The sequence below is a fragment of the Acomys russatus genome, chromosome 20 (genome assembly GCF_903995435.1).
Source record: "Acomys russatus chromosome 20, mAcoRus1.1, whole genome shotgun sequence".
NCBI classification, from domain to species: domain Eukaryota; kingdom Metazoa; phylum Chordata; class Mammalia; order Rodentia; family Muridae; genus Acomys; species Acomys russatus.
This window is the reverse complement of record NC_067156.1, coordinates 39,528,734-39,549,373: the sequence shown is the minus strand read 5'-3', so window position 1 is coordinate 39,549,373 and position 20,640 is coordinate 39,528,734. Positions and strand designations below refer to the sequence as shown.

The window sequence follows — 20,640 nt, the reverse complement described above, 5'->3', positions numbered from 1 at the left end:
GGCCACGAGGAAAATTATTTTTATTTACCTATTTGCATCCATTATTAAAGATACTTCACGTGTAACAATAAAATGTTAACCATCAAGACATTCAACTTAGATACTGCTGACACTTTAATATTTTCAGGGCCAGTTAGTGTGATTGAAATCTAATAATTAAGACTTTGATATCATTATATTCTACTAATGGATATAATTAAGCTCATAAATCATGTTGTTGAAGACGAAGCATGTACTGAGGAATCTCCTGTGGAATAAGTATTTCATTTAGTTTTTCCGATGAACTTAACATTGGATTTGATCTCAAATCCTTCACTATAAAGCAGAGCTGCACAGATCTCTAGAACATGAAAGTGGAAACCCCAGGGTATTAGTTTGGCTTAGACACTTAAAATTGATATGACTTCTGAGTCTAAGTGTATTAGAAAGATGAAATAACACCTAGAAGACAGAGCTGTGAGAAAAATGTTAACATGAATAAGGGAATTTCATAGATTTCCTAGTGCAAAGTCATCATAAAAAGTATTACTACTCTCATATTTTACACAAGAACATTGTCTCTATGTTCAATTTTAATTCACAATGAATTATATTTTCTGTGACTGCTATATTAACTTAAAGATGCTTACTCCAGTTGAAGAAGGCTCAATAAAGGCCAGAAGTCAGTCTTTAGATTGTGATCAGGGTTTCAAACTCTCATCTTTGCTGGTTCAAATGCACAAACAGTAGTGAACTGTGATGAGCAGTAATTAGGTCAGTGTATACTTTTCATACCTACTACCAAAGATCAACGGAAGTTTCCCCATTAAAAAAAAAAATCAACCTAATTATGTGCTGTTCCATTTGGAGATTCCTTGAAAATTGCTCAGCACATCTCCATGTTTCAATCACCAGTACATAAAATAAATAAACTTAGCTAATAAGAATTTTTGTTATTTTTTAATATGAAAGAAAGACGAGATCAAATTAGTGAGATACTTGATAATATATTTGAAGAACTAATGGAACAGTAGCTGTTTTGATAGATAGAGTTGAAGTTCTCGGTGAGTTCTCAAGGGGCTAAACCAGATAGCTTGGTGCCAAATTTATTTTCTGCGTGCTTCATTCCTGAAAAGCAGTTGTAGGTGCTGCCCACAGGCAATGCCGGCAGTGGTTTGTTTATGAGGTGAGGGATAGTTGACTCAGGGAAGGCAGGCCTGGAAAATGTAATAGACACATTTTTTTTTTTAAAGTGAATGCCAGATTTAGCACTATGCACTTTATTGTGAAAATTGGCAAGGAACATACTGATGTTGACTAAAAGTGGAGTCACAGAAACAGGGAAATGTGGTTTTCCCAGAAATCTTAAAATCTACTTTCAAGCCGCTATATCAGCTCAGAAAGCAAAGACACATAATTTATGCTGTTACAGGCCTGTGTTTATTCTGTGTGCTAAAATGCATAAAATTGTCTTGAGTTGGTTACCACTTCAGGTTCATTTAAAATGGTGTTATGATTTGAAATAACCTTACTGATAAGCCGCTTTTTAACCTTAAAGTTCCATGTTTAGCTCATTTAAATGAACAGCAAAATGCAGTAAACAATGCAATTTCTGTAAACTAGTTTTCATTGTCAAGTACTGACACAAATACCACTTTTGATACCATAAATGACTTTATATCACAAATCATAAACTCTTTTTACCACATTGCCTTGACTTAGATACCTTATTTCCAAATAACAAATGATGTCATTAAAACCAACATCAACATTTTTAAGACATTCTTGGAATTGGTGATGATTCAATATGTTGGCCCATATGAAACTCATATCCTGATGGCAAAATAAATAACCTAGTCAATTTTAATGCTTTTGTGCATCAGTTTTTGATGAAATACTTCGTTGAACATGAATATGAGTCTTAGAGTCTTATAGAGTAATCATATCTTTTCCTATTATTTTTCCAAGTCCCTCTTTTTAACGAGCATCGCTGGGCACCATGAGTGTATACTATAGTAGATAATGTTGACAATGAACAAGAGAACTCAATGTAATATTTCAGTGCATTGTATACATTTATTGATTTAGTTGTGTCTTGTAATGGCAAAAAGGAATCATTTCTTCAGTGACACCATATTTATCACTAACTCTCATGATAAATGAAAAGTTGAGTGGTACTTGTTCTATCAGTGCTGTCATCCAGGATCAGAGTCTAAGCATCAACAGCTCTGCTCTCCAGATCTCTTTGGATAAACCTCCAATACCTTCTGTTTGCCTGGAAACAGTGTGCAGGGACAAACTGGCTTTTAAAAATACCTATACCCCTTTTAAGATCAGATCATACCTACAACATTTTTCATACATTGCTTAATGTATTCACCACTAATAAATGATTTTTGCTATTAAAAAAGTTGCCACATAGCTAGCTCATATAGCAGAATTAATGTAAGTTGTAAATTTTTGGAAAATATTATGTTGTGAAGGCAGATATTTTTGGTTTTGCTATTTGGTCCTTACAGCACGCTCCTTGATACAACATAACCCGTGGCATCCACTGAATTGAGCAGTGTTTTTTCTTTGTTTGTTGTCTTTGGTATACTACTTGAAATATTATCAAGCTCTCTATAAACAGATTGCTTTATTATTTGCCTTGAGAAAGAAAAGGAATTATCTGTACACTTTGCTTTGAACAACCTTCCTTCATCTACAATTTTTGGGATCGTATAGCCTTGCTTTAGCAGTTTTCTTGTTCTGTATTGTGGTATATCTGTTTCAACATCTATCTGAAGATCTTAGTAAGCAGCCTCTTTGGAGGGTGCAACTTACAGTAGCACTTAGAAGGAATAAAAAGGAAATTGTTACAACAGCTACAGCTCCAACTGAACAAAATTTTAAAATCCATGTGAATTCCACTAAAGTCCACTAGTAGGCCACCAATGAATACAGAACAGAAAATGGCAAAATTAGTATTTTAAGCTAAAAAAATATGTAGGAGAAATAGTAGGTGAATGAAATAAAAAGCAGGAAGATAATAAAAGGGAAAGTAAAGAAAAAGCAAGTTGGATAAAAGAAATGAAAACACGAATGAAGAGAAAGAGAAGAAAGAGCAGGTGACAAAAGAGACTGCTCAGTAATTTGACAAACTCTCTAAATAAAATTAAACATAAGAAGGACATTTAAGGAACAACACCAAAGCTCTTAAAAAAAAAGAGTTGTGGCACCATGTATTACATCATAAAAGGTCAAGGGGCATGAAACATAGAAGACACACAAAAGGGAAGACTGTTGTATTAGCTTCTTTTCAAAACCTTCAAAATTGGTGTCAATTAGGTGGTTGTATGGTGGATAGAGGGGATGGCTAGGGGACCTTGAAGATCTGTCTTCTAGATCGGTGGTGAGTTCTCAACCTTCCTAGTGCTGAGATACTTTAATTCACTTCCTCATGTTGTGGTCACCCCAACCATAAAATTATTTTGTTGCCACTTCATAGTAATTTTACTACTGTTATGAATCTTAATGTAAATGCCTAATATGCAACCCCCTCCTCCCACGTGAAGTCACACCCCACAGCTTGGGAACCCTGTATCTAGTGATTGGTTAGCTTGCTCCTGAGCCTGTCGTCCACTGTCAAATACCCAGCAGAGCTTTCTTTATTTTCTCCTTTCCACACCGTGTCCCTCTGCAGTCTGACCTTGGGAGATTGCTCTACTGAGAGGAGGCTCCTTAGTTCATATACCCTCGAGGTGGTTAGCTTGTAGCCCTTCGATGCAAACATAGCGCTGAGATCTGTGCAGAAGACTAGGGTCCACGTTTACAAAATACACTAAGCAATAAACACCCCACCGGAGGGAGCAGACTGTAAGTGTTCAGTAGCATAACGGACCTTCAGAGCTCTCAGTCTCTGTGGTTGTGAGTCTTGTGGCTTTGGAGTTTCGTCTACTAACTGACCTAGCTCCAGGCTATTGTGGTTATCAGTTTTTGGTGTCAGTTCCTAGCTGCTGAGGGCAGAGATTCTGCCTACTTAACTCTTCACTGGCTGAGCCTTCAAGCTTCTTGTTGCCAGAACATCTTGACTCATCAATGTTTGACTCTGTCTTCACCATCGCCTTTGACTTCCAGGACCTCCAACTTATTTTTGTTGTTCTCAGGCTTCCATGGAAACCCAGCTAAAACAATAGATTCCCTTTCAAGGTTGTGTCGAGTCACAGCTCCTTCCCTCCCAAAGAGTGAGAAGATGGAAACATTCTCTCCCCCTGACCCATAGTGCTAGAGGAGTCACCCTCTCACCAAAACCAGCAATGGAATTCAAGGCTGTCAAGGACTGTAGGCTCGTCCTGTGGGTACAACTTCCAGTGTCTTCTTGCTAACTAGCCTGGCTTGCCCTTTAGATAAGGTTTTCACTTCCACTTGCTCATGCCAACAGCCAGGCCACAGCAGTCATGTGATCCTTACCTTTCTGCAATGAGTAGCCCTTCTGCTTATCCATGCTTTTCAGCCATCCTACCATTCTCTCTGTGTTCTCAATACTCGTCTCACCTTCTCTCTTTGGGAAAGAATCTTTTCTCAGCCACCAAGTCACATAGAGGCACCTTCTAATCCATGGTTTCATCTTAATGCTGGTGCAGTATTTTATATTGTGAAAGCCGCAGATTTTGTTTTAAATGTTAGGCACAAAGATTTACTTCTTAGTTATAAAATTTTAATTTGTTTGCTTACAATTTGTATTAATATCTAGGAATAGTGTTAATTAAAATGTTTTTACACAGATAGGCATGTTTCTATAAATGATCTCATTTGCTATTTTAGTTATAAAATGGGCTCTGCCAAGGTAAGAACCCTCAATTTGCTTTCTTCTCATTTGAAACTCTATGCTGTTTCTTCCCTATTCAGTGCTCAGTGGTTTGTGAGGACAGAGCCTTCCAGGTTGTGCCTGAGCTCTGCCGATCTTGGATAGCACTCTCCCTGGAAGCCTGTCCTATTGCTTGTTTCTCAAGCCTATCCTTTCTGCTGACTTATTTTCTAACATTTGCAATCAGCTTCCCTCTCTTGTGCTCTTGATTAAAGAGAGAGAGAAAGAAAAAAAAAACCTTGAAAAAGCATTCTATATTTTCCACCTCATTTCCCTTAATCTGATTTGACATTCTGCCTCCACCACTCCTAAAGGCATTACTCTGAAATAACTATTGACTTTCTGATCACCAGCTCTGATGGTCTCTCAGTCTACAGGCACTGTAAACTCTGCCCTGCCCTATCCGAGAGGAACTCTTTTCATGCCTCTAAGATCAGTGCTGCATTTTAACACTGTTGTCTTGATATTTTTATCTTCTGTTTATGAATTTTTTTCAAAGAATTTAAATTTTTATCTGCCCTAAATCTAGATAGAGCCTATCTAGTTTGTAAATATCTGTATTTGGGCCTGTCTCCCGTTTTCTTCTTTCTTTTCGGTACGAGTAGTAATACTAAGAGCAATTACTAATTAGTAATATCTTCCTGAGAAGCTTCCAGCCCCTTCTCCAATACTAATATTTCACCACAGTTTTCATTGGTTTTATAAAATTTATGAGAATTTCATACATGAGTTCTATCCAAAATTTTTCTAAATGTCTAGGTTATCACTTCTGACTAGTTTCAGGATATTTTCATCATTAAGTCATTCGTTATCATTATGGGCCTACTAGCTGGCAGGTGGGTCTCTAGAATTATAATGACAATGGTGAACAAAACAAGGGTCTGACCTGAGAGAAGAAATTCTGAGCAAAGCCAAAAATGTATCTGGTGGTAATAAATGCCAGTGAGAAATGAAAATCAAAGAGAGGAATTGAGTAATGGGAGAGACAGAGACTAAGTTGGCATGGATGACCCAGAAGTCCCTCTACAGTGGTGATCAGAGAGTGAAGGGGGTGAAAATGCAACTTACATTTGCTTTTGGAGGAAAGTGTTCATCACAGAGGGAACAAGTTGCATGTCCTGGGGCCAGTGGCAACAAATATGGCTGGCTTACTGACCCCCCCTTATCCCCTGTCCCCTGCCTCCGTTCCTTCTCCTCCTCTCCATGCTTCTCTTTCATCTTTTATTGTTTTCATAATAGAGAGATAATATTGATGATCCCAACATTCATGGGTATTTATAACTCTTGAAATTCAACACACACCCCTCCTCCTCCGCCTCTTTCAACTCTTACCGCTTGTTACAAACACCCATAAACATACAAAAAATGAATCTGGTCCAAGAACTCAGGCACCAAAATCAAACAGGGCTATGTGAGGCATGACACACATCATGAGCTGGACATTTTTCCCCCTAAGTTAGGGGAATAATGAAAGAGTCTTGAAAAGTACAATTAAAAGCTCTAAGGTTGGAGTCAATAAAATAGAAACCCACATTGGGTGCTGCCTTGTGGAGAAACAAGACTATACAAATAAATATGGATACAGTCAGAGCTGTAAAGAATGTGGTGTAAAACATAGTGATGCAGGGATGGATGAGAGCTAATATGAAAATAGAGGCTTTAGGGAGGAACAATGATTACAATATGGAAGGAAAGAGGAGGGTTGTATATGGATAGACCATAGTGGTAGAAGGGGACTGTATGTATAGGGATTAAAAGATTGGAATATACAGGCTTTGGAGGGCAGGGAAATTAACCATGTGGCTTTAAACAGGACAAATTTGAGATGTTTGATATATAGCTGAAGAAAAGTGTCAAATATTTGGTACTCAAGCCCAGAGTTCAAAGGGAAGAATTATTACATTATATAAATATGCTATTTTTAAAAACTCATTTGGTTTGGTGAGATCTTTAGGAAAAAAATGCAGATGTACATGAGAAATCGAGAAGCAAGGACAGCTCTCCGGCATGGTTCAGGATTTAAAGGTCAGGAGCGTCAGAGGGGGTTACAGGATAACTGAGGTATGGGACAGTGAATGACCTCACACACCAACAGTGTTGAGTAAGAAGAGGCTGGAAATGAATTTGTAATGCCGAAGCCACACAACTTTGACCAGGGAGACAGAATCTGTGCGAAGCTAAACTTGGGAATGATCAAGTGAGAGTAAAATAAGGAGTGAAAGTAGAGAGTAGACCTTTTGTAAGAAATGTTGGAAAGTGGTGGATACATGGTGATAGCTTACTATTTTCTACAAGTATTTTGAGTCTAAGGATAATGTTATTTGTTAAAGATGAGTGGTGGTGGGGAGGAAAGGGCAGTTTCCATTCTCATGGGAATCAACTAACGAAGATGGGAAACCTTTGCGGGAGACGTTACTGTAGGCATCCTCTGCTCGTGGGCTCTGTGGGAAGGCTGAGGCTGTCTCCTCCAACCGTTGCAGCACAACCCAAAGCGTAACAAATATATACAGATGTAAGGGGATGATTAATTCAGTGCAGGACCAGTGAAATTTTCCTGTGATTACTTCTAATTTCTCAGTGAGTAAAAGGATTATCACTGACAGTAGGAAAAAGAGATTGGGAGACTTGAGGAGCTAGGAGACTATAAAATAATTATCTGAAAAAATAGCTATTGAGTCTTTGAGACAGCAACAGAATAAGAACTGCCACCCTCTGAAAATGTAAGTTCATGAGAATACACATGCGCACACCTGAAGCAAATGTCGTTAGACAGCACTGTTAACTCACCAGCATTCACTTCCATTCTATTTTGTTCACAGAAAGTGCATGGTGACTCACTAACCAATCTCATGACATACTAATGGGTTACGATGTGCTGTTTGAAAAAACACTCATCTAGGAAAACTGAAGAGGAAAATTTCTAAAGACAGATAATAGGATTTCTGTGCAGCAAAACAGACTACTTCAGAATAACATGGAAAATGAGACTAATCAACACAAGTGGACTGGAACCATCACATACTCCCCCCCCTTCCCTACTTAGATCTCCTGCTGAGAGCGCTGTTTATTTTTAAATCACATATTTTCCAGTAATTGATTTGAGACCTATCAGTTTACTTTCCATATCCTGTTTTTGTCACCCTTTTCATGCAATTGATCATGATTACAAGATTTAAATAATTTCATCTCTGAATTCTCACCAGCACCTATTTGTTTCTATTCTGTTTCCATAATTTTAACCATAGTTCAAGACTTTATTGTCTTTCTTTACATCTTATCTTTTGTTTTTCTTATGATAATAAGGATAAGAACTTATAATAATCATAACATTCTTGTGATAGACATAAGAACGTCTTTTTTTGACAGTGAACTACAACGTCACTTCTAGAGAAGCCCTAGTTAAACCATATATATATTTCAGTCATTCTAATATTTTCTGTAATTCTTCCTATATATTTAGACTATGTACTGTAACCCTATGTATGACATAGATCATTCTTAAAATAATGCATTAGAAATTTATGCCCACATCAGAATGTGTTTAACAAAACTGGATTTAATGGCAGCTCCCGTGTTTTCCCATGTACGGTGTTTCCCTGGAAACAGTTGGATCTGTGTAATCACGGGCACATAGTCTTCAAATTACAGGCTACAGGGGGCCTAATTTTCCAAGGGCCCCAAGCTGCTCTTCTAAAAGTCAGCACTTCTTCTGCATCAATCACCAAGGACTTTGGAAAGAACTTAGGTCAGTGTCTGGGATACTGAGCTTCTTCTGATGACTTTGGCTGAAGGTCTCTTGCTAGCCCTGTACAGATTCCCATGGAACAATAAATTTCCATGAAAATACTCATCACTTTCTTACCATCCTTAAGCACCAGATTTACAGGTAGCCTAAGGTAAGACTCTTACAGATTTTAAAACTTTCCTATAAGAGCCAATAAACAAGCCCAGCTTCCTGTAGCTTCTTATACACTAACTTTTTGTTATTTGTGTTCCAGAGGACTCAAATTAACCATAGACATTCATGTTAAAGTAGGCTAAGCTGCTGATTGTTCAGTGTTTTGAGCATTCCTCCATTGGAACACTGGGAGCCATTTTCTTTTCCCACCCCTGTAGTAACTTCGGCCAAACACCCTCTGTCCCTTATAGCTACACACCGCTACTCCCAGGCTGTCCCCCCAGCCATCAACCATATAGTTCTCTTGTTTATTTATTCCAAAACCTGTTCAACAAGCATCACCTCCCACTCATCTTACCCCTTCCCTCCAAAAAACCTTCACCTAGGAGGATTCATTCTTCATCCTTTCTTGACTTTTTCTTCCCCGTAGTTCTTCACCCTCCACATTATAAACATGATAAAATTCATTTTATGGAAGAGTTTCCATCTGGATGGTACAACCCTGTGGTTAGAGTCTGGTACAGATCCTGAAGCCAAACTGACCTGCTCTGTTGTGTTGTACTTATTTTTTAAGGCAAAAAGAGGAAAACAAAACAAGCCCAAAATAACCCTGTCTTGAGACAGCATGTGTTTGGGAAACACTGAAACAAAGTATAAGGCAGTTTTTTATTTTCTTGTGTGTGTTTAATTAAAAGACTTCTCAGAGCCCTTAGAGCATGAATCCACTGAGATGTCCAACACCACTGATACTTGATGTAGCCAATACCTAATTTGACGTGAAAGTTTTTTTTTAAAAAAAACCTAGCTCATCCCCATACACTGCCATTTCAGAGCACACTGGGAAAATAGCATAGTTGTCAAAATTTTGGATGTCTGATTTTCAAAGTACTCCACACCTCTGTCTTAGAGTTATAGTTATTTATATATTATATCTTTTCCCCCACTGAGCATTTTGCATAAGCTTTTGAAGATGGTAAAGAATGTTGAATTGAAAATCATGGAATCTCATGGTTAGCAGCAACATTTGATGACAATATTAGAAGAACATGATCTTGTATCTAATTTCAGAGTTTTGTTTTTGTTTTTTTGTTTTTTTGTTTTCCCATCCTTTTCATACCATAGTATTCTGGGCTATCTTTCAGGCTGGAAAATTAGTAGTACTTTAATGTTGGTAGAAAGCTGTGGTGAACACTGGGCTCGGTATATTTTCTCTACGAAACACTGGCAGAAGAGTCCAAAAAGGAGGAGAATGTAAAGATGGAGTTGAATTTTAAGGGCAGGAAAGCAGGAGACCGCTAAGTCCGGGTCTTGGGACCCACTTGAGTACTGGAAAGGCAGCCTCTGACTTAGTGCTTGCTCTCGCTCCCAAGGGTGTGCTTGTCGAAAAGATACTCTGCCAGGCCAGCAGCTGGAGCCCCCATGGTGACTAAGTTGTGGACGTGGTCACCTAATTCTTTGATCGACTTCACCTGTTCATGCAGGTAGTGAGTTTCCAGAAAGTCACACAAATGAGGGTCTCCTTTCTCTGAGGCCAGGGTATGCAAGTCTAACAGCGACTGGTTGACACTCTTTTCCAGGACCAAAGCACATTCCATGGCCCGCAGTCCACTCTCCCAGTCATCTTTGTCTGGCTTCTTGATATCCTGGAGGCAGATCCGGCCTCCACGCTGGTTCTGCAGTCTCATCAGCTTCTCTGCGTGCTCCCTCTCCTCCAGGGACTGGCGAAGGAAATACTTGGAGAAGTTGTACAAGGCTACATCATCCCTGGAGAAGTAGTAGGCCATGGACAGGTACACGTAGGATGCGTAAAGCTCCATGTTGATTTGGCGGTTGATGGCGGCCTCGGCCTCTGGGTGAAAGTTCTGGCGCACCCTGGCAGGCCCAGTGGTGTCCTGGGAGGAGGCTACTGATGCCAGCAGGCGGCGAGGGGAGGTTGGGAGGGGATCTAAAAGATACCTGGAGGTCAAGTACTGTAGGGCAGTGAATCTGTGTAGCGTTCGGGGCAGGGATATCAGTGCAGGGCCGATGTGCTTGGAGAAGAACCAGAAACAGGGCAGCATGACTCCTGGTTGAAAGTAGGGGAAACCGAGGCCAGGCAAGCTCCGCACAAGGTCTGCTGTTGAACGTTAGGTCTAAATAAGAACGCAGCCTTACCGATGACTTCTGCGTCACACGGCCCTTCTCTTTCACGATGCAGAGTTCTACGAGATCTTGGCCACGAATGCTCTGTAACTGTCTTTTGTCGCGGTAAGCATTAGTGTGGCACTAGGCCCTTGGGAAAGTGAACACAGATGGATGCCGTATAACAAGACTTGTGCTGAATTACGAACACCAGATTCTGTTCTAGATAGCGTCTAGTTGGTTAGTTTATCTAAATTAAAATCACTGTTTTAAGAATAGGCTCAGTGGCTCATGAAGAAAGGACTGGACTGTCCCTTGTCTCTCTTCACCAATCTTCTCCTGTCTAAGATCCTAGGGACATGGAAAGGAAAAGCCAGACTTACAAATAACTCCTGGTTAATTTAACAAACACAAGGCGGGAAGCAATGACAGGCGCAATGGACAGTTCTTACCTGTAGTAGACTGCTTTTAAAGAGCATTGTCCTTTTAAATACAGAATTTGTCTTCACTGTAAAGAAGTCGTATTTTAGAAAAATTAGAATGTGCATACTGGCTGTAAGCTTGCTTTTACTATATTTGTTGCCGATGTAGAGGTAGACACTTTTTTGTTTGTTTGTTTTTGTTTTTGCTTTTTGAGACAAGGTTTCTTTGTGTACCCTTGCCTGTCCTGGATTCGCTTTGTAGACCAGTCTGGCCTTGAACTTACAGAGATCCGTCTGCCTCTGCCTCTGGAGTGCTAGAATTCAAGGCGTGTGCCATCATGCTTCGCTTTTTTTTTTTTTTTTTTTAATCTGAAGATTTAATGGCTTGTTTTCTGTAGCCAAAGCTGGCCTTGAATTCTGTCTCCCACCTCCGGAGAGCCGAGATTACAGGCATGAATTACTACTCTCCTTAATGAAGACCAGTTAATCATATCTGAATTTTTTAATTGTTTTAGAGTATTAAGAAAATGAATATGAATATATAGAATATAACTTCTCCAATTCTTTCCCTATCTAGTGCATGTTAAAGTGTGAGTGAGATTCCCACTAAGATGATGGCAGAAGATACTTCACAGCGAAGTGCATAAATATTTGACCAGCTTTATCTAGGAATAATTGCCACATATTAAATTTCAGATATTTATCACAGTTTCAGCTCAACATCTGTGAAACCACCAGCTAAACCCAGATAATGACAACATTTGTCACCTACCTCTGAGTCCCTTTGGACTTCCCAGGTCTGACTCTTCCTGCCTGGCCACATCCCTGATACCCACTGACTGGATTGGCCTTGCTCTATAGGTTAGTTTGTATTTTCTAGACTCTTATATGCTGAATATAAAACACCAAGCACAAAGCTGAGTTTCTTTCACTCTGAGTGATAAAGTCTGTTCACGCTGGAGTCTACTAATACTATAGTCCTTTTTCATTGCTGTGTATCATTATAAAGATAAAACCCAGTTAGTCTTATCTGATAATGAACACTCTGGCGGGATTCAGTTCAGGCTATTAAAATCAAGCTGTGATAGACATTTCTGTAGCGGTCTTTGTGGGTTTAGATGTTTTTCTCTGGGGTAAATAAATACTAAAGGTATACTCGTGTGGCCAGGGGAGTATGGTGAGGGTGTGGTGAACTGTTTACAAACTGCACCGCTTTCCCCAAAGTCCACATATAATGACATTCTCTCCTCCATGTTGGGTCCAAGCTCCTCCTGGAACTTTCTTTCACTTATCTCTTGGCATCATCGTTCCTTCAAAGCTAAAAACATTTCAGTCGTTGTGATAGATGTACGTTAGCATTTCGTTGTGCTTTAGATTTGTATCCTTGAAATAATGAAATGACAGCATGTTTCCCTGTGCTGCTTTGCCAATTGTCTATCTATCATTGATGAAGTATATTGTGTATATGGTTAAGTATTTTGCCCATTTATAGATTAAGACTTTTTATTTTTGCTTTGGGAGCCTTGATACTTTACTTTTTGCATCTGCGGCCCTACTACCATTTCTATTCAGGTCCTCTTTATATCACACACACATTACCTCTTTTTATCCCTTTTCTTTTTTTCACAAAGCAAATTCACATGATGGTTTTAGGTAAGAGTCTTCAATTGTTAATTTATGATACTCCTAGTGTCCACTAGACAGATAAATAAGAGTGTTAATTTATGATATTCTTAGTGTCCACTAGACAGATAAATAAGAGAATAAAAGGGCACTTAATATAGTGTTTAACTGAGAATGAACATTCAATTGTTCTTTAACAGGTCTTATTGAACATTCTTGTTTAATTTCCAGAATTATTTAATATTATTCAGTAAGCAAGTATTATTGTGATTAAATGCAAAATGTGTTTTGATGACTAGAAACACATATATTACGTAACATTGTCATGTATAAAAAGTGGGGAAATTACTTTATTCTGTGAGAATGCCAAATTTGTAGTTTTATGGTCATCTCGCTCCTCTCAAATGAGCATCCTAATGTGTGCCATAAATAAAAGTGGGTGCTTAAAACTAAGGAACTAGTGGAACATCAATGGTTACTTACCCAGCAATCCCTCATGGGTTTTCACTTTTCTAGTCTCATTTTACTTTTATTTTCTCTAAGCTTTTGCTAATTGTGAGATATATTTTTTAATGAGAGATTATGAAAATGGCTATTCAAAGTCATATTAATACCAACTTGCTGCTGCTAGTTAGTGCTTCAGGAAATTTTATGCCACTTATTTAAGTGTTTTCCTCCATGTAATAAAATGCATAAATAAAACAAGCGCTGTAAGAAATGATATAGTGCAAGGCTATTCTCCAAATAGGATGCATTGAGACTTTGGCACAGTAACTGCTTAAAGTTTTTCATTTTTTTAAATAAGAAAATTTGCCATCTAATTAGATGTAAAGAGTGGATGGTAGATATTATGTTTATTTTATGGATATTTTGATTTCTAGTATTTATAGTAAAATCAAGGTTGTTTTGACAAGATACATACAGAAACCACTGCACACTGCTATTCTTCAGACATTTGTTCTTAGATTTAGTGGCCTCTTCTCTCCTTGGAGTACCTCTTAAACGTGTGTTTCTCTGGGGCTGCCTTTGCAGCTTCACAGTCCTCTTCTCCCCTTCCTGTCTCCTTCCCAACTTTCTTTTACTATGTTGTGAAGTCTTTCTCATCTGGAAAAATGCCTGCAAGTATTAGCATAAGCATTGCTTATAAGATTTTATATAACAGCATTCAGAATTAAACACTACTTTGTGGATGTCAAAACAGTTTGTTATATTGAGAATTCACCACATTATAATTCTTGTGTGTAACCGTGTGTAAGCATGTCTCCATAGGAGCAGAATGTGCTTTCCTCTTTTTAAATTTCCCAGGATTATCACAGTGTTTGATGCACCTTAAGAATACATAATACATAAAACCAGCTAGAATAGAAATTCATCTATATTGTGTCAGATTAGCTGTGTGTACTTGTATGGCCTATTCTGGGAGCTGTCTATACTGTAATTTAGATTTTGTGAAGCTGCGGAGGAAGTCTCTGCAATTTGATTGGGCCAGATTGGAAAGGAAGACAATGTTTGCTTTTTTCCTCTTCTATACATATATTGCCAATAGGGTGTTATCATCTGCATTGACTTTCTTGGCCAATGAGAATTTAAAGACTTATATGAAAGTAAATTGCTTTGGTTATGCCTGCTTTTATTTGTCCAGTACGTAAGATCAAATTTTATATTTGTTCTTCAAAGCATTTTATTTTAAGTAGTAAAAGTTTTGAGGATTTACTTAGCTTGGAAGTAACCTTTAAATTTGAAGAGAGGATGAGAGTCAGAAATAATGGGGGAACAGAAGAATATCATCCTAACCCCTTTGTACTTGTGTCTCTAATAACAGTTTCTTGCTTTTTTCATTTCTTTTAATCAACATTTTGCACAATAGAATCAGAATTATTCTGACGTTTTCCGAAATTACATGTCGAAAGGCTTCCATGACAAATTGAAGATGGAGGTAAGTTTTTTTTTTCTTTTTACTTTTTTTCTTTTTTTATTATTAATTTATTCTTGTTGCATCTCAATGGTTTTCCCATCCTTTGTGTCCTCCAATTCTTCCCTCCCTCCCATTTTCCCCTTATTCCCCTCCCCTATGACTGTTCCTGAGGGGGATTACCTCCCCCTGTATATTCTCATAGGGTATGGAGTCTCTTCTTGGCTACCAGCTGTCCTTCCTCTGAGTGCCACCAGGTCTCCCCCTCCAGGGGACATGGTCAAATGTGAGGCACCAGAGTATGTGAGAAAGTCATATCCCACTCTCCACTCAACTGTGGAGAATATTCTGACCATTGGCTAGATCTGGGAAGGGGTTTAAAGTTTACCTCCTGTATTGTCCTTGGCTGGTGCCTTAGTTTGAGCAGGACCCCTGGGCCCAAATCTGCCTATCATATTGTTCAACTTGTAGATTTCTAGGACCTTCTGTATCCTTTTATTTTGCTATTCTCCCATGCGTCTCTCATTTAGAGTCCCAATAGGATGCTCTCCCCTCTGTCCCAGTTTTCTGGTAAGTGAAGGCTTTCGTGGGACATGTCCCTTGGGCTAGGCTGCGCAGTGTCCCTTCAGGGTCTCAGTTCAGCTTTTGAGTCTGTACTGATCACTTAGTAGTGGCTTGATTACAAAAAATTTTTGTCACCTGCATTGACCTAGTATTTGAGGTATGTTGGATTTAAGCAGACTCCACAACACTGTGAGATGTAGTACCATCAGATTTCATGATATAAGGAAATTCATAAACATACATGGATTGGCCTTAATATCAACCAGAGATAGATGTCTAAGTGCTAGAACTTGGCAGGGATGCTGCTTTCACAGAAAGTGTGAGTTGTCATTGCTGGCCAAGTGACAACATGAGGTTCTTTCAGCTCATGGGTTAGAGCTCATTAAGAAACAGATGACCGTTTCTGGATATAGGTATTTTTCTGCTGTTCCTTAGTTACTTCAATATTAGCTTATAAGTAAATATGAAAGTCTTTTTAATTTGTTTCAGAGACCATGATAGATTTTATATAATTAAAATATTTTGACAATGACTTAGTATTTAATCTCATTATTTGTACAAAGTTTTTACACTTTGGAATAAGATATAGTGATTCAACAATTGAGAGGTGATATGAATAAATTAATAAAATATATTTTTAAAAGGTATAGTGATTCATTTAAATATAATCATCATTTTTTACAGTGGCCATAAAGAAGGAAAGTGATAGTCTCCAGATGTTGTATGTATGTTAAATACTACAGAATTCTGCTTAGGACCATTCTCTCAGAGTTGCTACAAAACAGGGCTCAGTAGAATTAATGTGCTGAAGTTTACTCTTTACAAATTGCAGAGGATGCATCTAAAATTATCTACTGTATTATAGAACCACTGTTTACAACAATACTATCTAAAATTTATTGCTAGGTTCTCTCCCCGGCTTTTCTACTGCTCTCTGGCTTTCTGATCTCTGTCAACAGAATTCAGAGCAGATGATCATAGGTCATCGTGTTGAGATCTTGCTGTGCCCTGGCCTAAGTTAGTCAATACTATGTATATATTCAAACTGTGGCTTGCTCAGGGAGACTCCATCTTAAAAGAAGCCTTTGATTCTATTTTAAATATTAAGCATGATTCTGTATAAGAAGATATTGGATGAATCTTTTTGATATCATTCACATGCACAGATTGATAAATTACTTGTTTCTGAGGTTAGAAATGACGCAACCTTATAGATTATCAAGGTGCACATGGGGTATTTTAAAATAGTATCAGAAAAATCAGAACTGAGAACTTACTAGTGACACACAAGACCAAGGAAAGGCTCTAACTACCTTTTCTGGACACCATAAGGAGTGGACACAAAACACAGTAATCCTTTCTGATTGGATCCAAGGACTGACCAGGAAATAACTCTGAACTCTCTAAGGAATTTTTTCTCAGCTCAGTTTTTGCTACTCACATGGCCTACTTGGATTTCTATATGCATATTCTCCTGTTCATCTATGTGGTCCAACTCCCCACCTTTCCATCACTCATTTATCTAGACCATGTCTTGCCCATTCACTTCCTTAGATGAACTCTACAGTTCAACTTTGACCTTGTAGCCTACAGAAGCTGGCTCTCTCAGGGGCTCTGGTTGGTTATCTCACCTAGCACAAATGCCTTTGAATTTCTATCAGTTTCCATTATTTTCTGGCTTCTGCAATCTCTTAACCTTTTGTAGTCAGTCTATTCTATATAGGCATCCATATAGATTTATTCTATGATGCACGGTTTCAAAGTCAGTCTTGGTTACTAAGATAGGAATAAAGAAGCCTTTCTAGGTCAAGAATATCAAGGAAAATGAATTATCTTTCAAATTGTTGCCACTGGAACCCTGAACTTTATAAAGGTATCACTGTTCATTATGGAGACACAAGTGAGTTTATCTGATTCTCACATAGTTACTCATGTAACAAGGAAGGCAGACAGGTGGAGTTTGTTACAAGGTAATGCAGAAGACCCTCAAGAGTGAGATTTGGTGCTGGCCAGAGGGACCATTGCAGATAAAGTCACTGTCCAGGAGTTGGGGTAGACTACAACTAGAGAGACCACTGTAGTTAGGTACACTTACTGTAGAGTTTTTGTTTTTAACTATTTCTAAAGTTTCTGGAACAGATAGCTTTCCTGAGAGGCACTTTCTTGCTGAGGCCTATTTAGTTTGATTTTTTCACAGAAGGATGCTATTGCAGCCTCCTCCTAGATAGTAATCTTGTGACCTCATGGGCATTTCAGAAGTTCAGAATGTCATGTTTCTATTCAGGGTCAGAGACACAACTCAGGTCTCATTCTTTTGACCATTATTCATGTAACAGAACACTTTAGAAAGAAGACAGATGATAGAATAAAAATGAATTCATAAAAATAGCCAGGCTTTACCAGCAGGAAATAGCTTTTCTTTCAAGAATATCAACAAAAACCCCATGCTTCTATCTTCTTCCCCTTTGTCTAGGCTGTGGCCATTGTTACTCATAATATCCTAAATTTTAAGGAGAGGCAGTTGTGAGGCTCTCTCTCATCTTTACAAAATTGTCAATTCTGAAGAAAAGTAGTTGTCATTTGTCCCTCTCATCTTTTCATTCAGTCTGTTGACAGGAGTAAAGATGTTGGGGCTTGTGGTGGTTTGAATAGGAATGTCCCCCATAGGCTCATATATGTAGAAGAATGGTCATTAGGGAGCAGTGCTACTTGAGAGAGAATAGGAGGTGTGGCCTCATTGAATAAGTGTGGCCTCATTGGAGACAGTGAGTCACTGGGTGTGGGTTTTGGGATTTCAAACGCTCAAGCCAGGCCCAGTGTGCAACTGCCTGTTGTCTGCAGATCTTGATATAGAGCTCTCATCCTCTCCAGCAGCATGTCTTTCTGTGTGGTGCCATGCTTCCACATGGCAATAATGACAGTGGTGGACTAGCCCTCAGAAACTGTAAGCCAGCCCCATTTAAATGTGTTACTGTATAAGAACTGTAGTCATGGAGTCTTTTCACAGCAACGGAACAGTGACTAAGGCAGAGGCTGAAACTGATAAGCTCTATTTTATTTTTAGGCATGTGCCTTTTCATGGATAGGCATTTGAATGTGGCTACCCACAGAGGCCAAAGGAAGGTACCAGATCCCCTGGAGCTAGAGTTACAGGTGGGTGTGAATGGTCTGAGATGGGTTCTTGGAATTAAATCCCACATCCTCTGAAAAAGCAGCAGGTACTCTTAACTTCTGAGTCATCTTTTAGCCCTGATGCTAGTTTTCCAGGAAAGCATAGAGCACCATGCTCCTTCTTAAAGGTCTGCTGGTAAAAGAACATGTCCAGGGCCAATGAGCCATGGTAACCATGGGAGTCTTCTACCCATTGTCTTATGAAATCTTGCCATCTTTCCCTTTTTGAAAAATGAAGAGCTGCTCTCCCTTCCTCTCTCTGTCTCTCTGTCTCTGTCTCTGCCTCTCTCTGTCTCTTCCTCTCTCTTTCCCTTCCTCTCTATATCTTCCCTCCCTCCCTTATTCCTTTCTTCTTTTTAATGAATTAATTTATGTTTTAGATGTTCCTAGCCTATTGTTTCAAGCTTGGACTTGAATAAAATTCTTCTCCTTGAGTCTGAGCCTCCAGGCCATTTGGTAGAGACACTGGGCAATAGGACCTCTACATTCACATAATGACTTGAGCCATGCAGTTTCATTTCCTGTGGATTATGAGACAGGAGTCTCTTCTCAATGACCATCATGTCATCTGCTGTTTAACAAGCTACCTAGTAAAACCTATTCTTTAGCAGCCTCGCCTTCACAAATTAGTCATTTAGAAAAAGGTGTCACAGAAAACTTTTTTATAAAATTGTACATTATCTTTATTTCTAAAAATTAAAAATGAAGCAAAGTAGGGCACTGATAGATCATAGGAATGTTCTACAACTGACATACAGCCTTTCAAAAGAATAAGGTAATTTTTGTCTCTTATAGAGAACAAAAGCCCCCTTACTCTCTAACAATCAGACTATGACTTCTTAGAGCCTGGTCCAATAACCTGTGATGCCTCCCACAAGCTATTAGAGCCTAATTCGTAATGGCACCCAAAGGCCAGTCTCAGGACAGAGAAATGGTGTTATCCAGTGTATCATTTGATGTGGTAATAAGATGCCCACCTCTATCCACTCAGATATTGACACAGGAAATGTGAGATGTCATTGAGTTTATAAGGGGCCTTCCCTCCTCCTTCATGTGAGCTTAGCTCTCAGGCAAAGGTCCTGCAGAATTTCACACCCACAAAAGCTTCTAGAACCTCCAAGGTCTTATATATTTTGAGTTTTAGGGAGAAGATATTACAGCTTTATGGATGGAAGATTTAGAGAGAAGAGAGGACAAAATTGCCATATAGCAGGGATGCATCCTGAGGAATAGGATACCATAGAGGGTCCATTCTGGGGCCTTTTAAGATAACTTATAGCAGAAACTGCATGTAATATTAGGGGAGATGGTAGCAGGTCTACCCAGTTGATCCAACCAGGAGGTATCTAGGTACCTCTTCTTGGTTTCTCTCAGATCTTCACATATAGATTAAGGGTAAGACATAATAAGAGAATGAAAACTCTTCTTCTGTTATCCCTTGGACCAACAAAAGTATTCTATAAACTGCTACTTTGGGATCCATGTCTTACCTAATAGGTTTATATCTCCCGTTCTCATCAAATGACCATACATGAATCATCCAGAAGACAAGGTCAGGCAATTTCTTTTAACTAATATGAAAGGACCCTGGCCTCCCTCAGAGAGGGGTTCTTCTCTCTCTCTCTCTCTCTGATAGTTTTCTCACTATGTTTATGTATCTTCTGTAGAATATATGTTTAAAAATAGTTTTATTTTATGTGTATGAGTTTGCCTCCAACTATGGATCTGCACCATGAATGTATCTGCTGTCACTGAAGGACAAAAGAATCCCATCCTCTAACAGTAGAGTTATAGAGGTTCTGAACTGTCATGTGGGGGCTGGAAATTGAGCCTTCTGAAGGAGGAAAAACTGTCCACCTCCTCCTTTATAGCATATATTCTTTATTAAAAATTTTAAATGAATACTTGTTTGGTAAATACTCCTGCACCTTGAGCTACTTATAGCACGACATGTCTTTTTGTGTAAATAAAAAGAGATAGCCATAAATGTTCTCAGTGGGGGGAAAGGTAGTGTGTGTTCCCCTTTCTGGAGAGAATAAAGAAGTGGAGACATAAATATGCAAAAAGGTCCCCTGGTTCTTCCATTCCCCAGCCCATGTCT

General features: G+C 38.8%; 1 protein-coding gene across 1 annotated transcript; it reads right to left on the bottom strand.

Moving 5' to 3' along the window:
• Positions 1-10,072: 10,072 nt before the first annotated feature.
• Ftmt (ferritin mitochondrial) lies at positions 10,073-10,786 on the bottom strand. Its single transcript, XM_051163075.1, has one exon. The coding sequence runs from the start codon at positions 10,784-10,786 to the stop codon at positions 10,073-10,075; it is 714 nt and encodes a 237-aa protein (XP_051019032.1).
• Between the last annotated feature and the right edge of the window lie 9,854 nt (positions 10,787-20,640).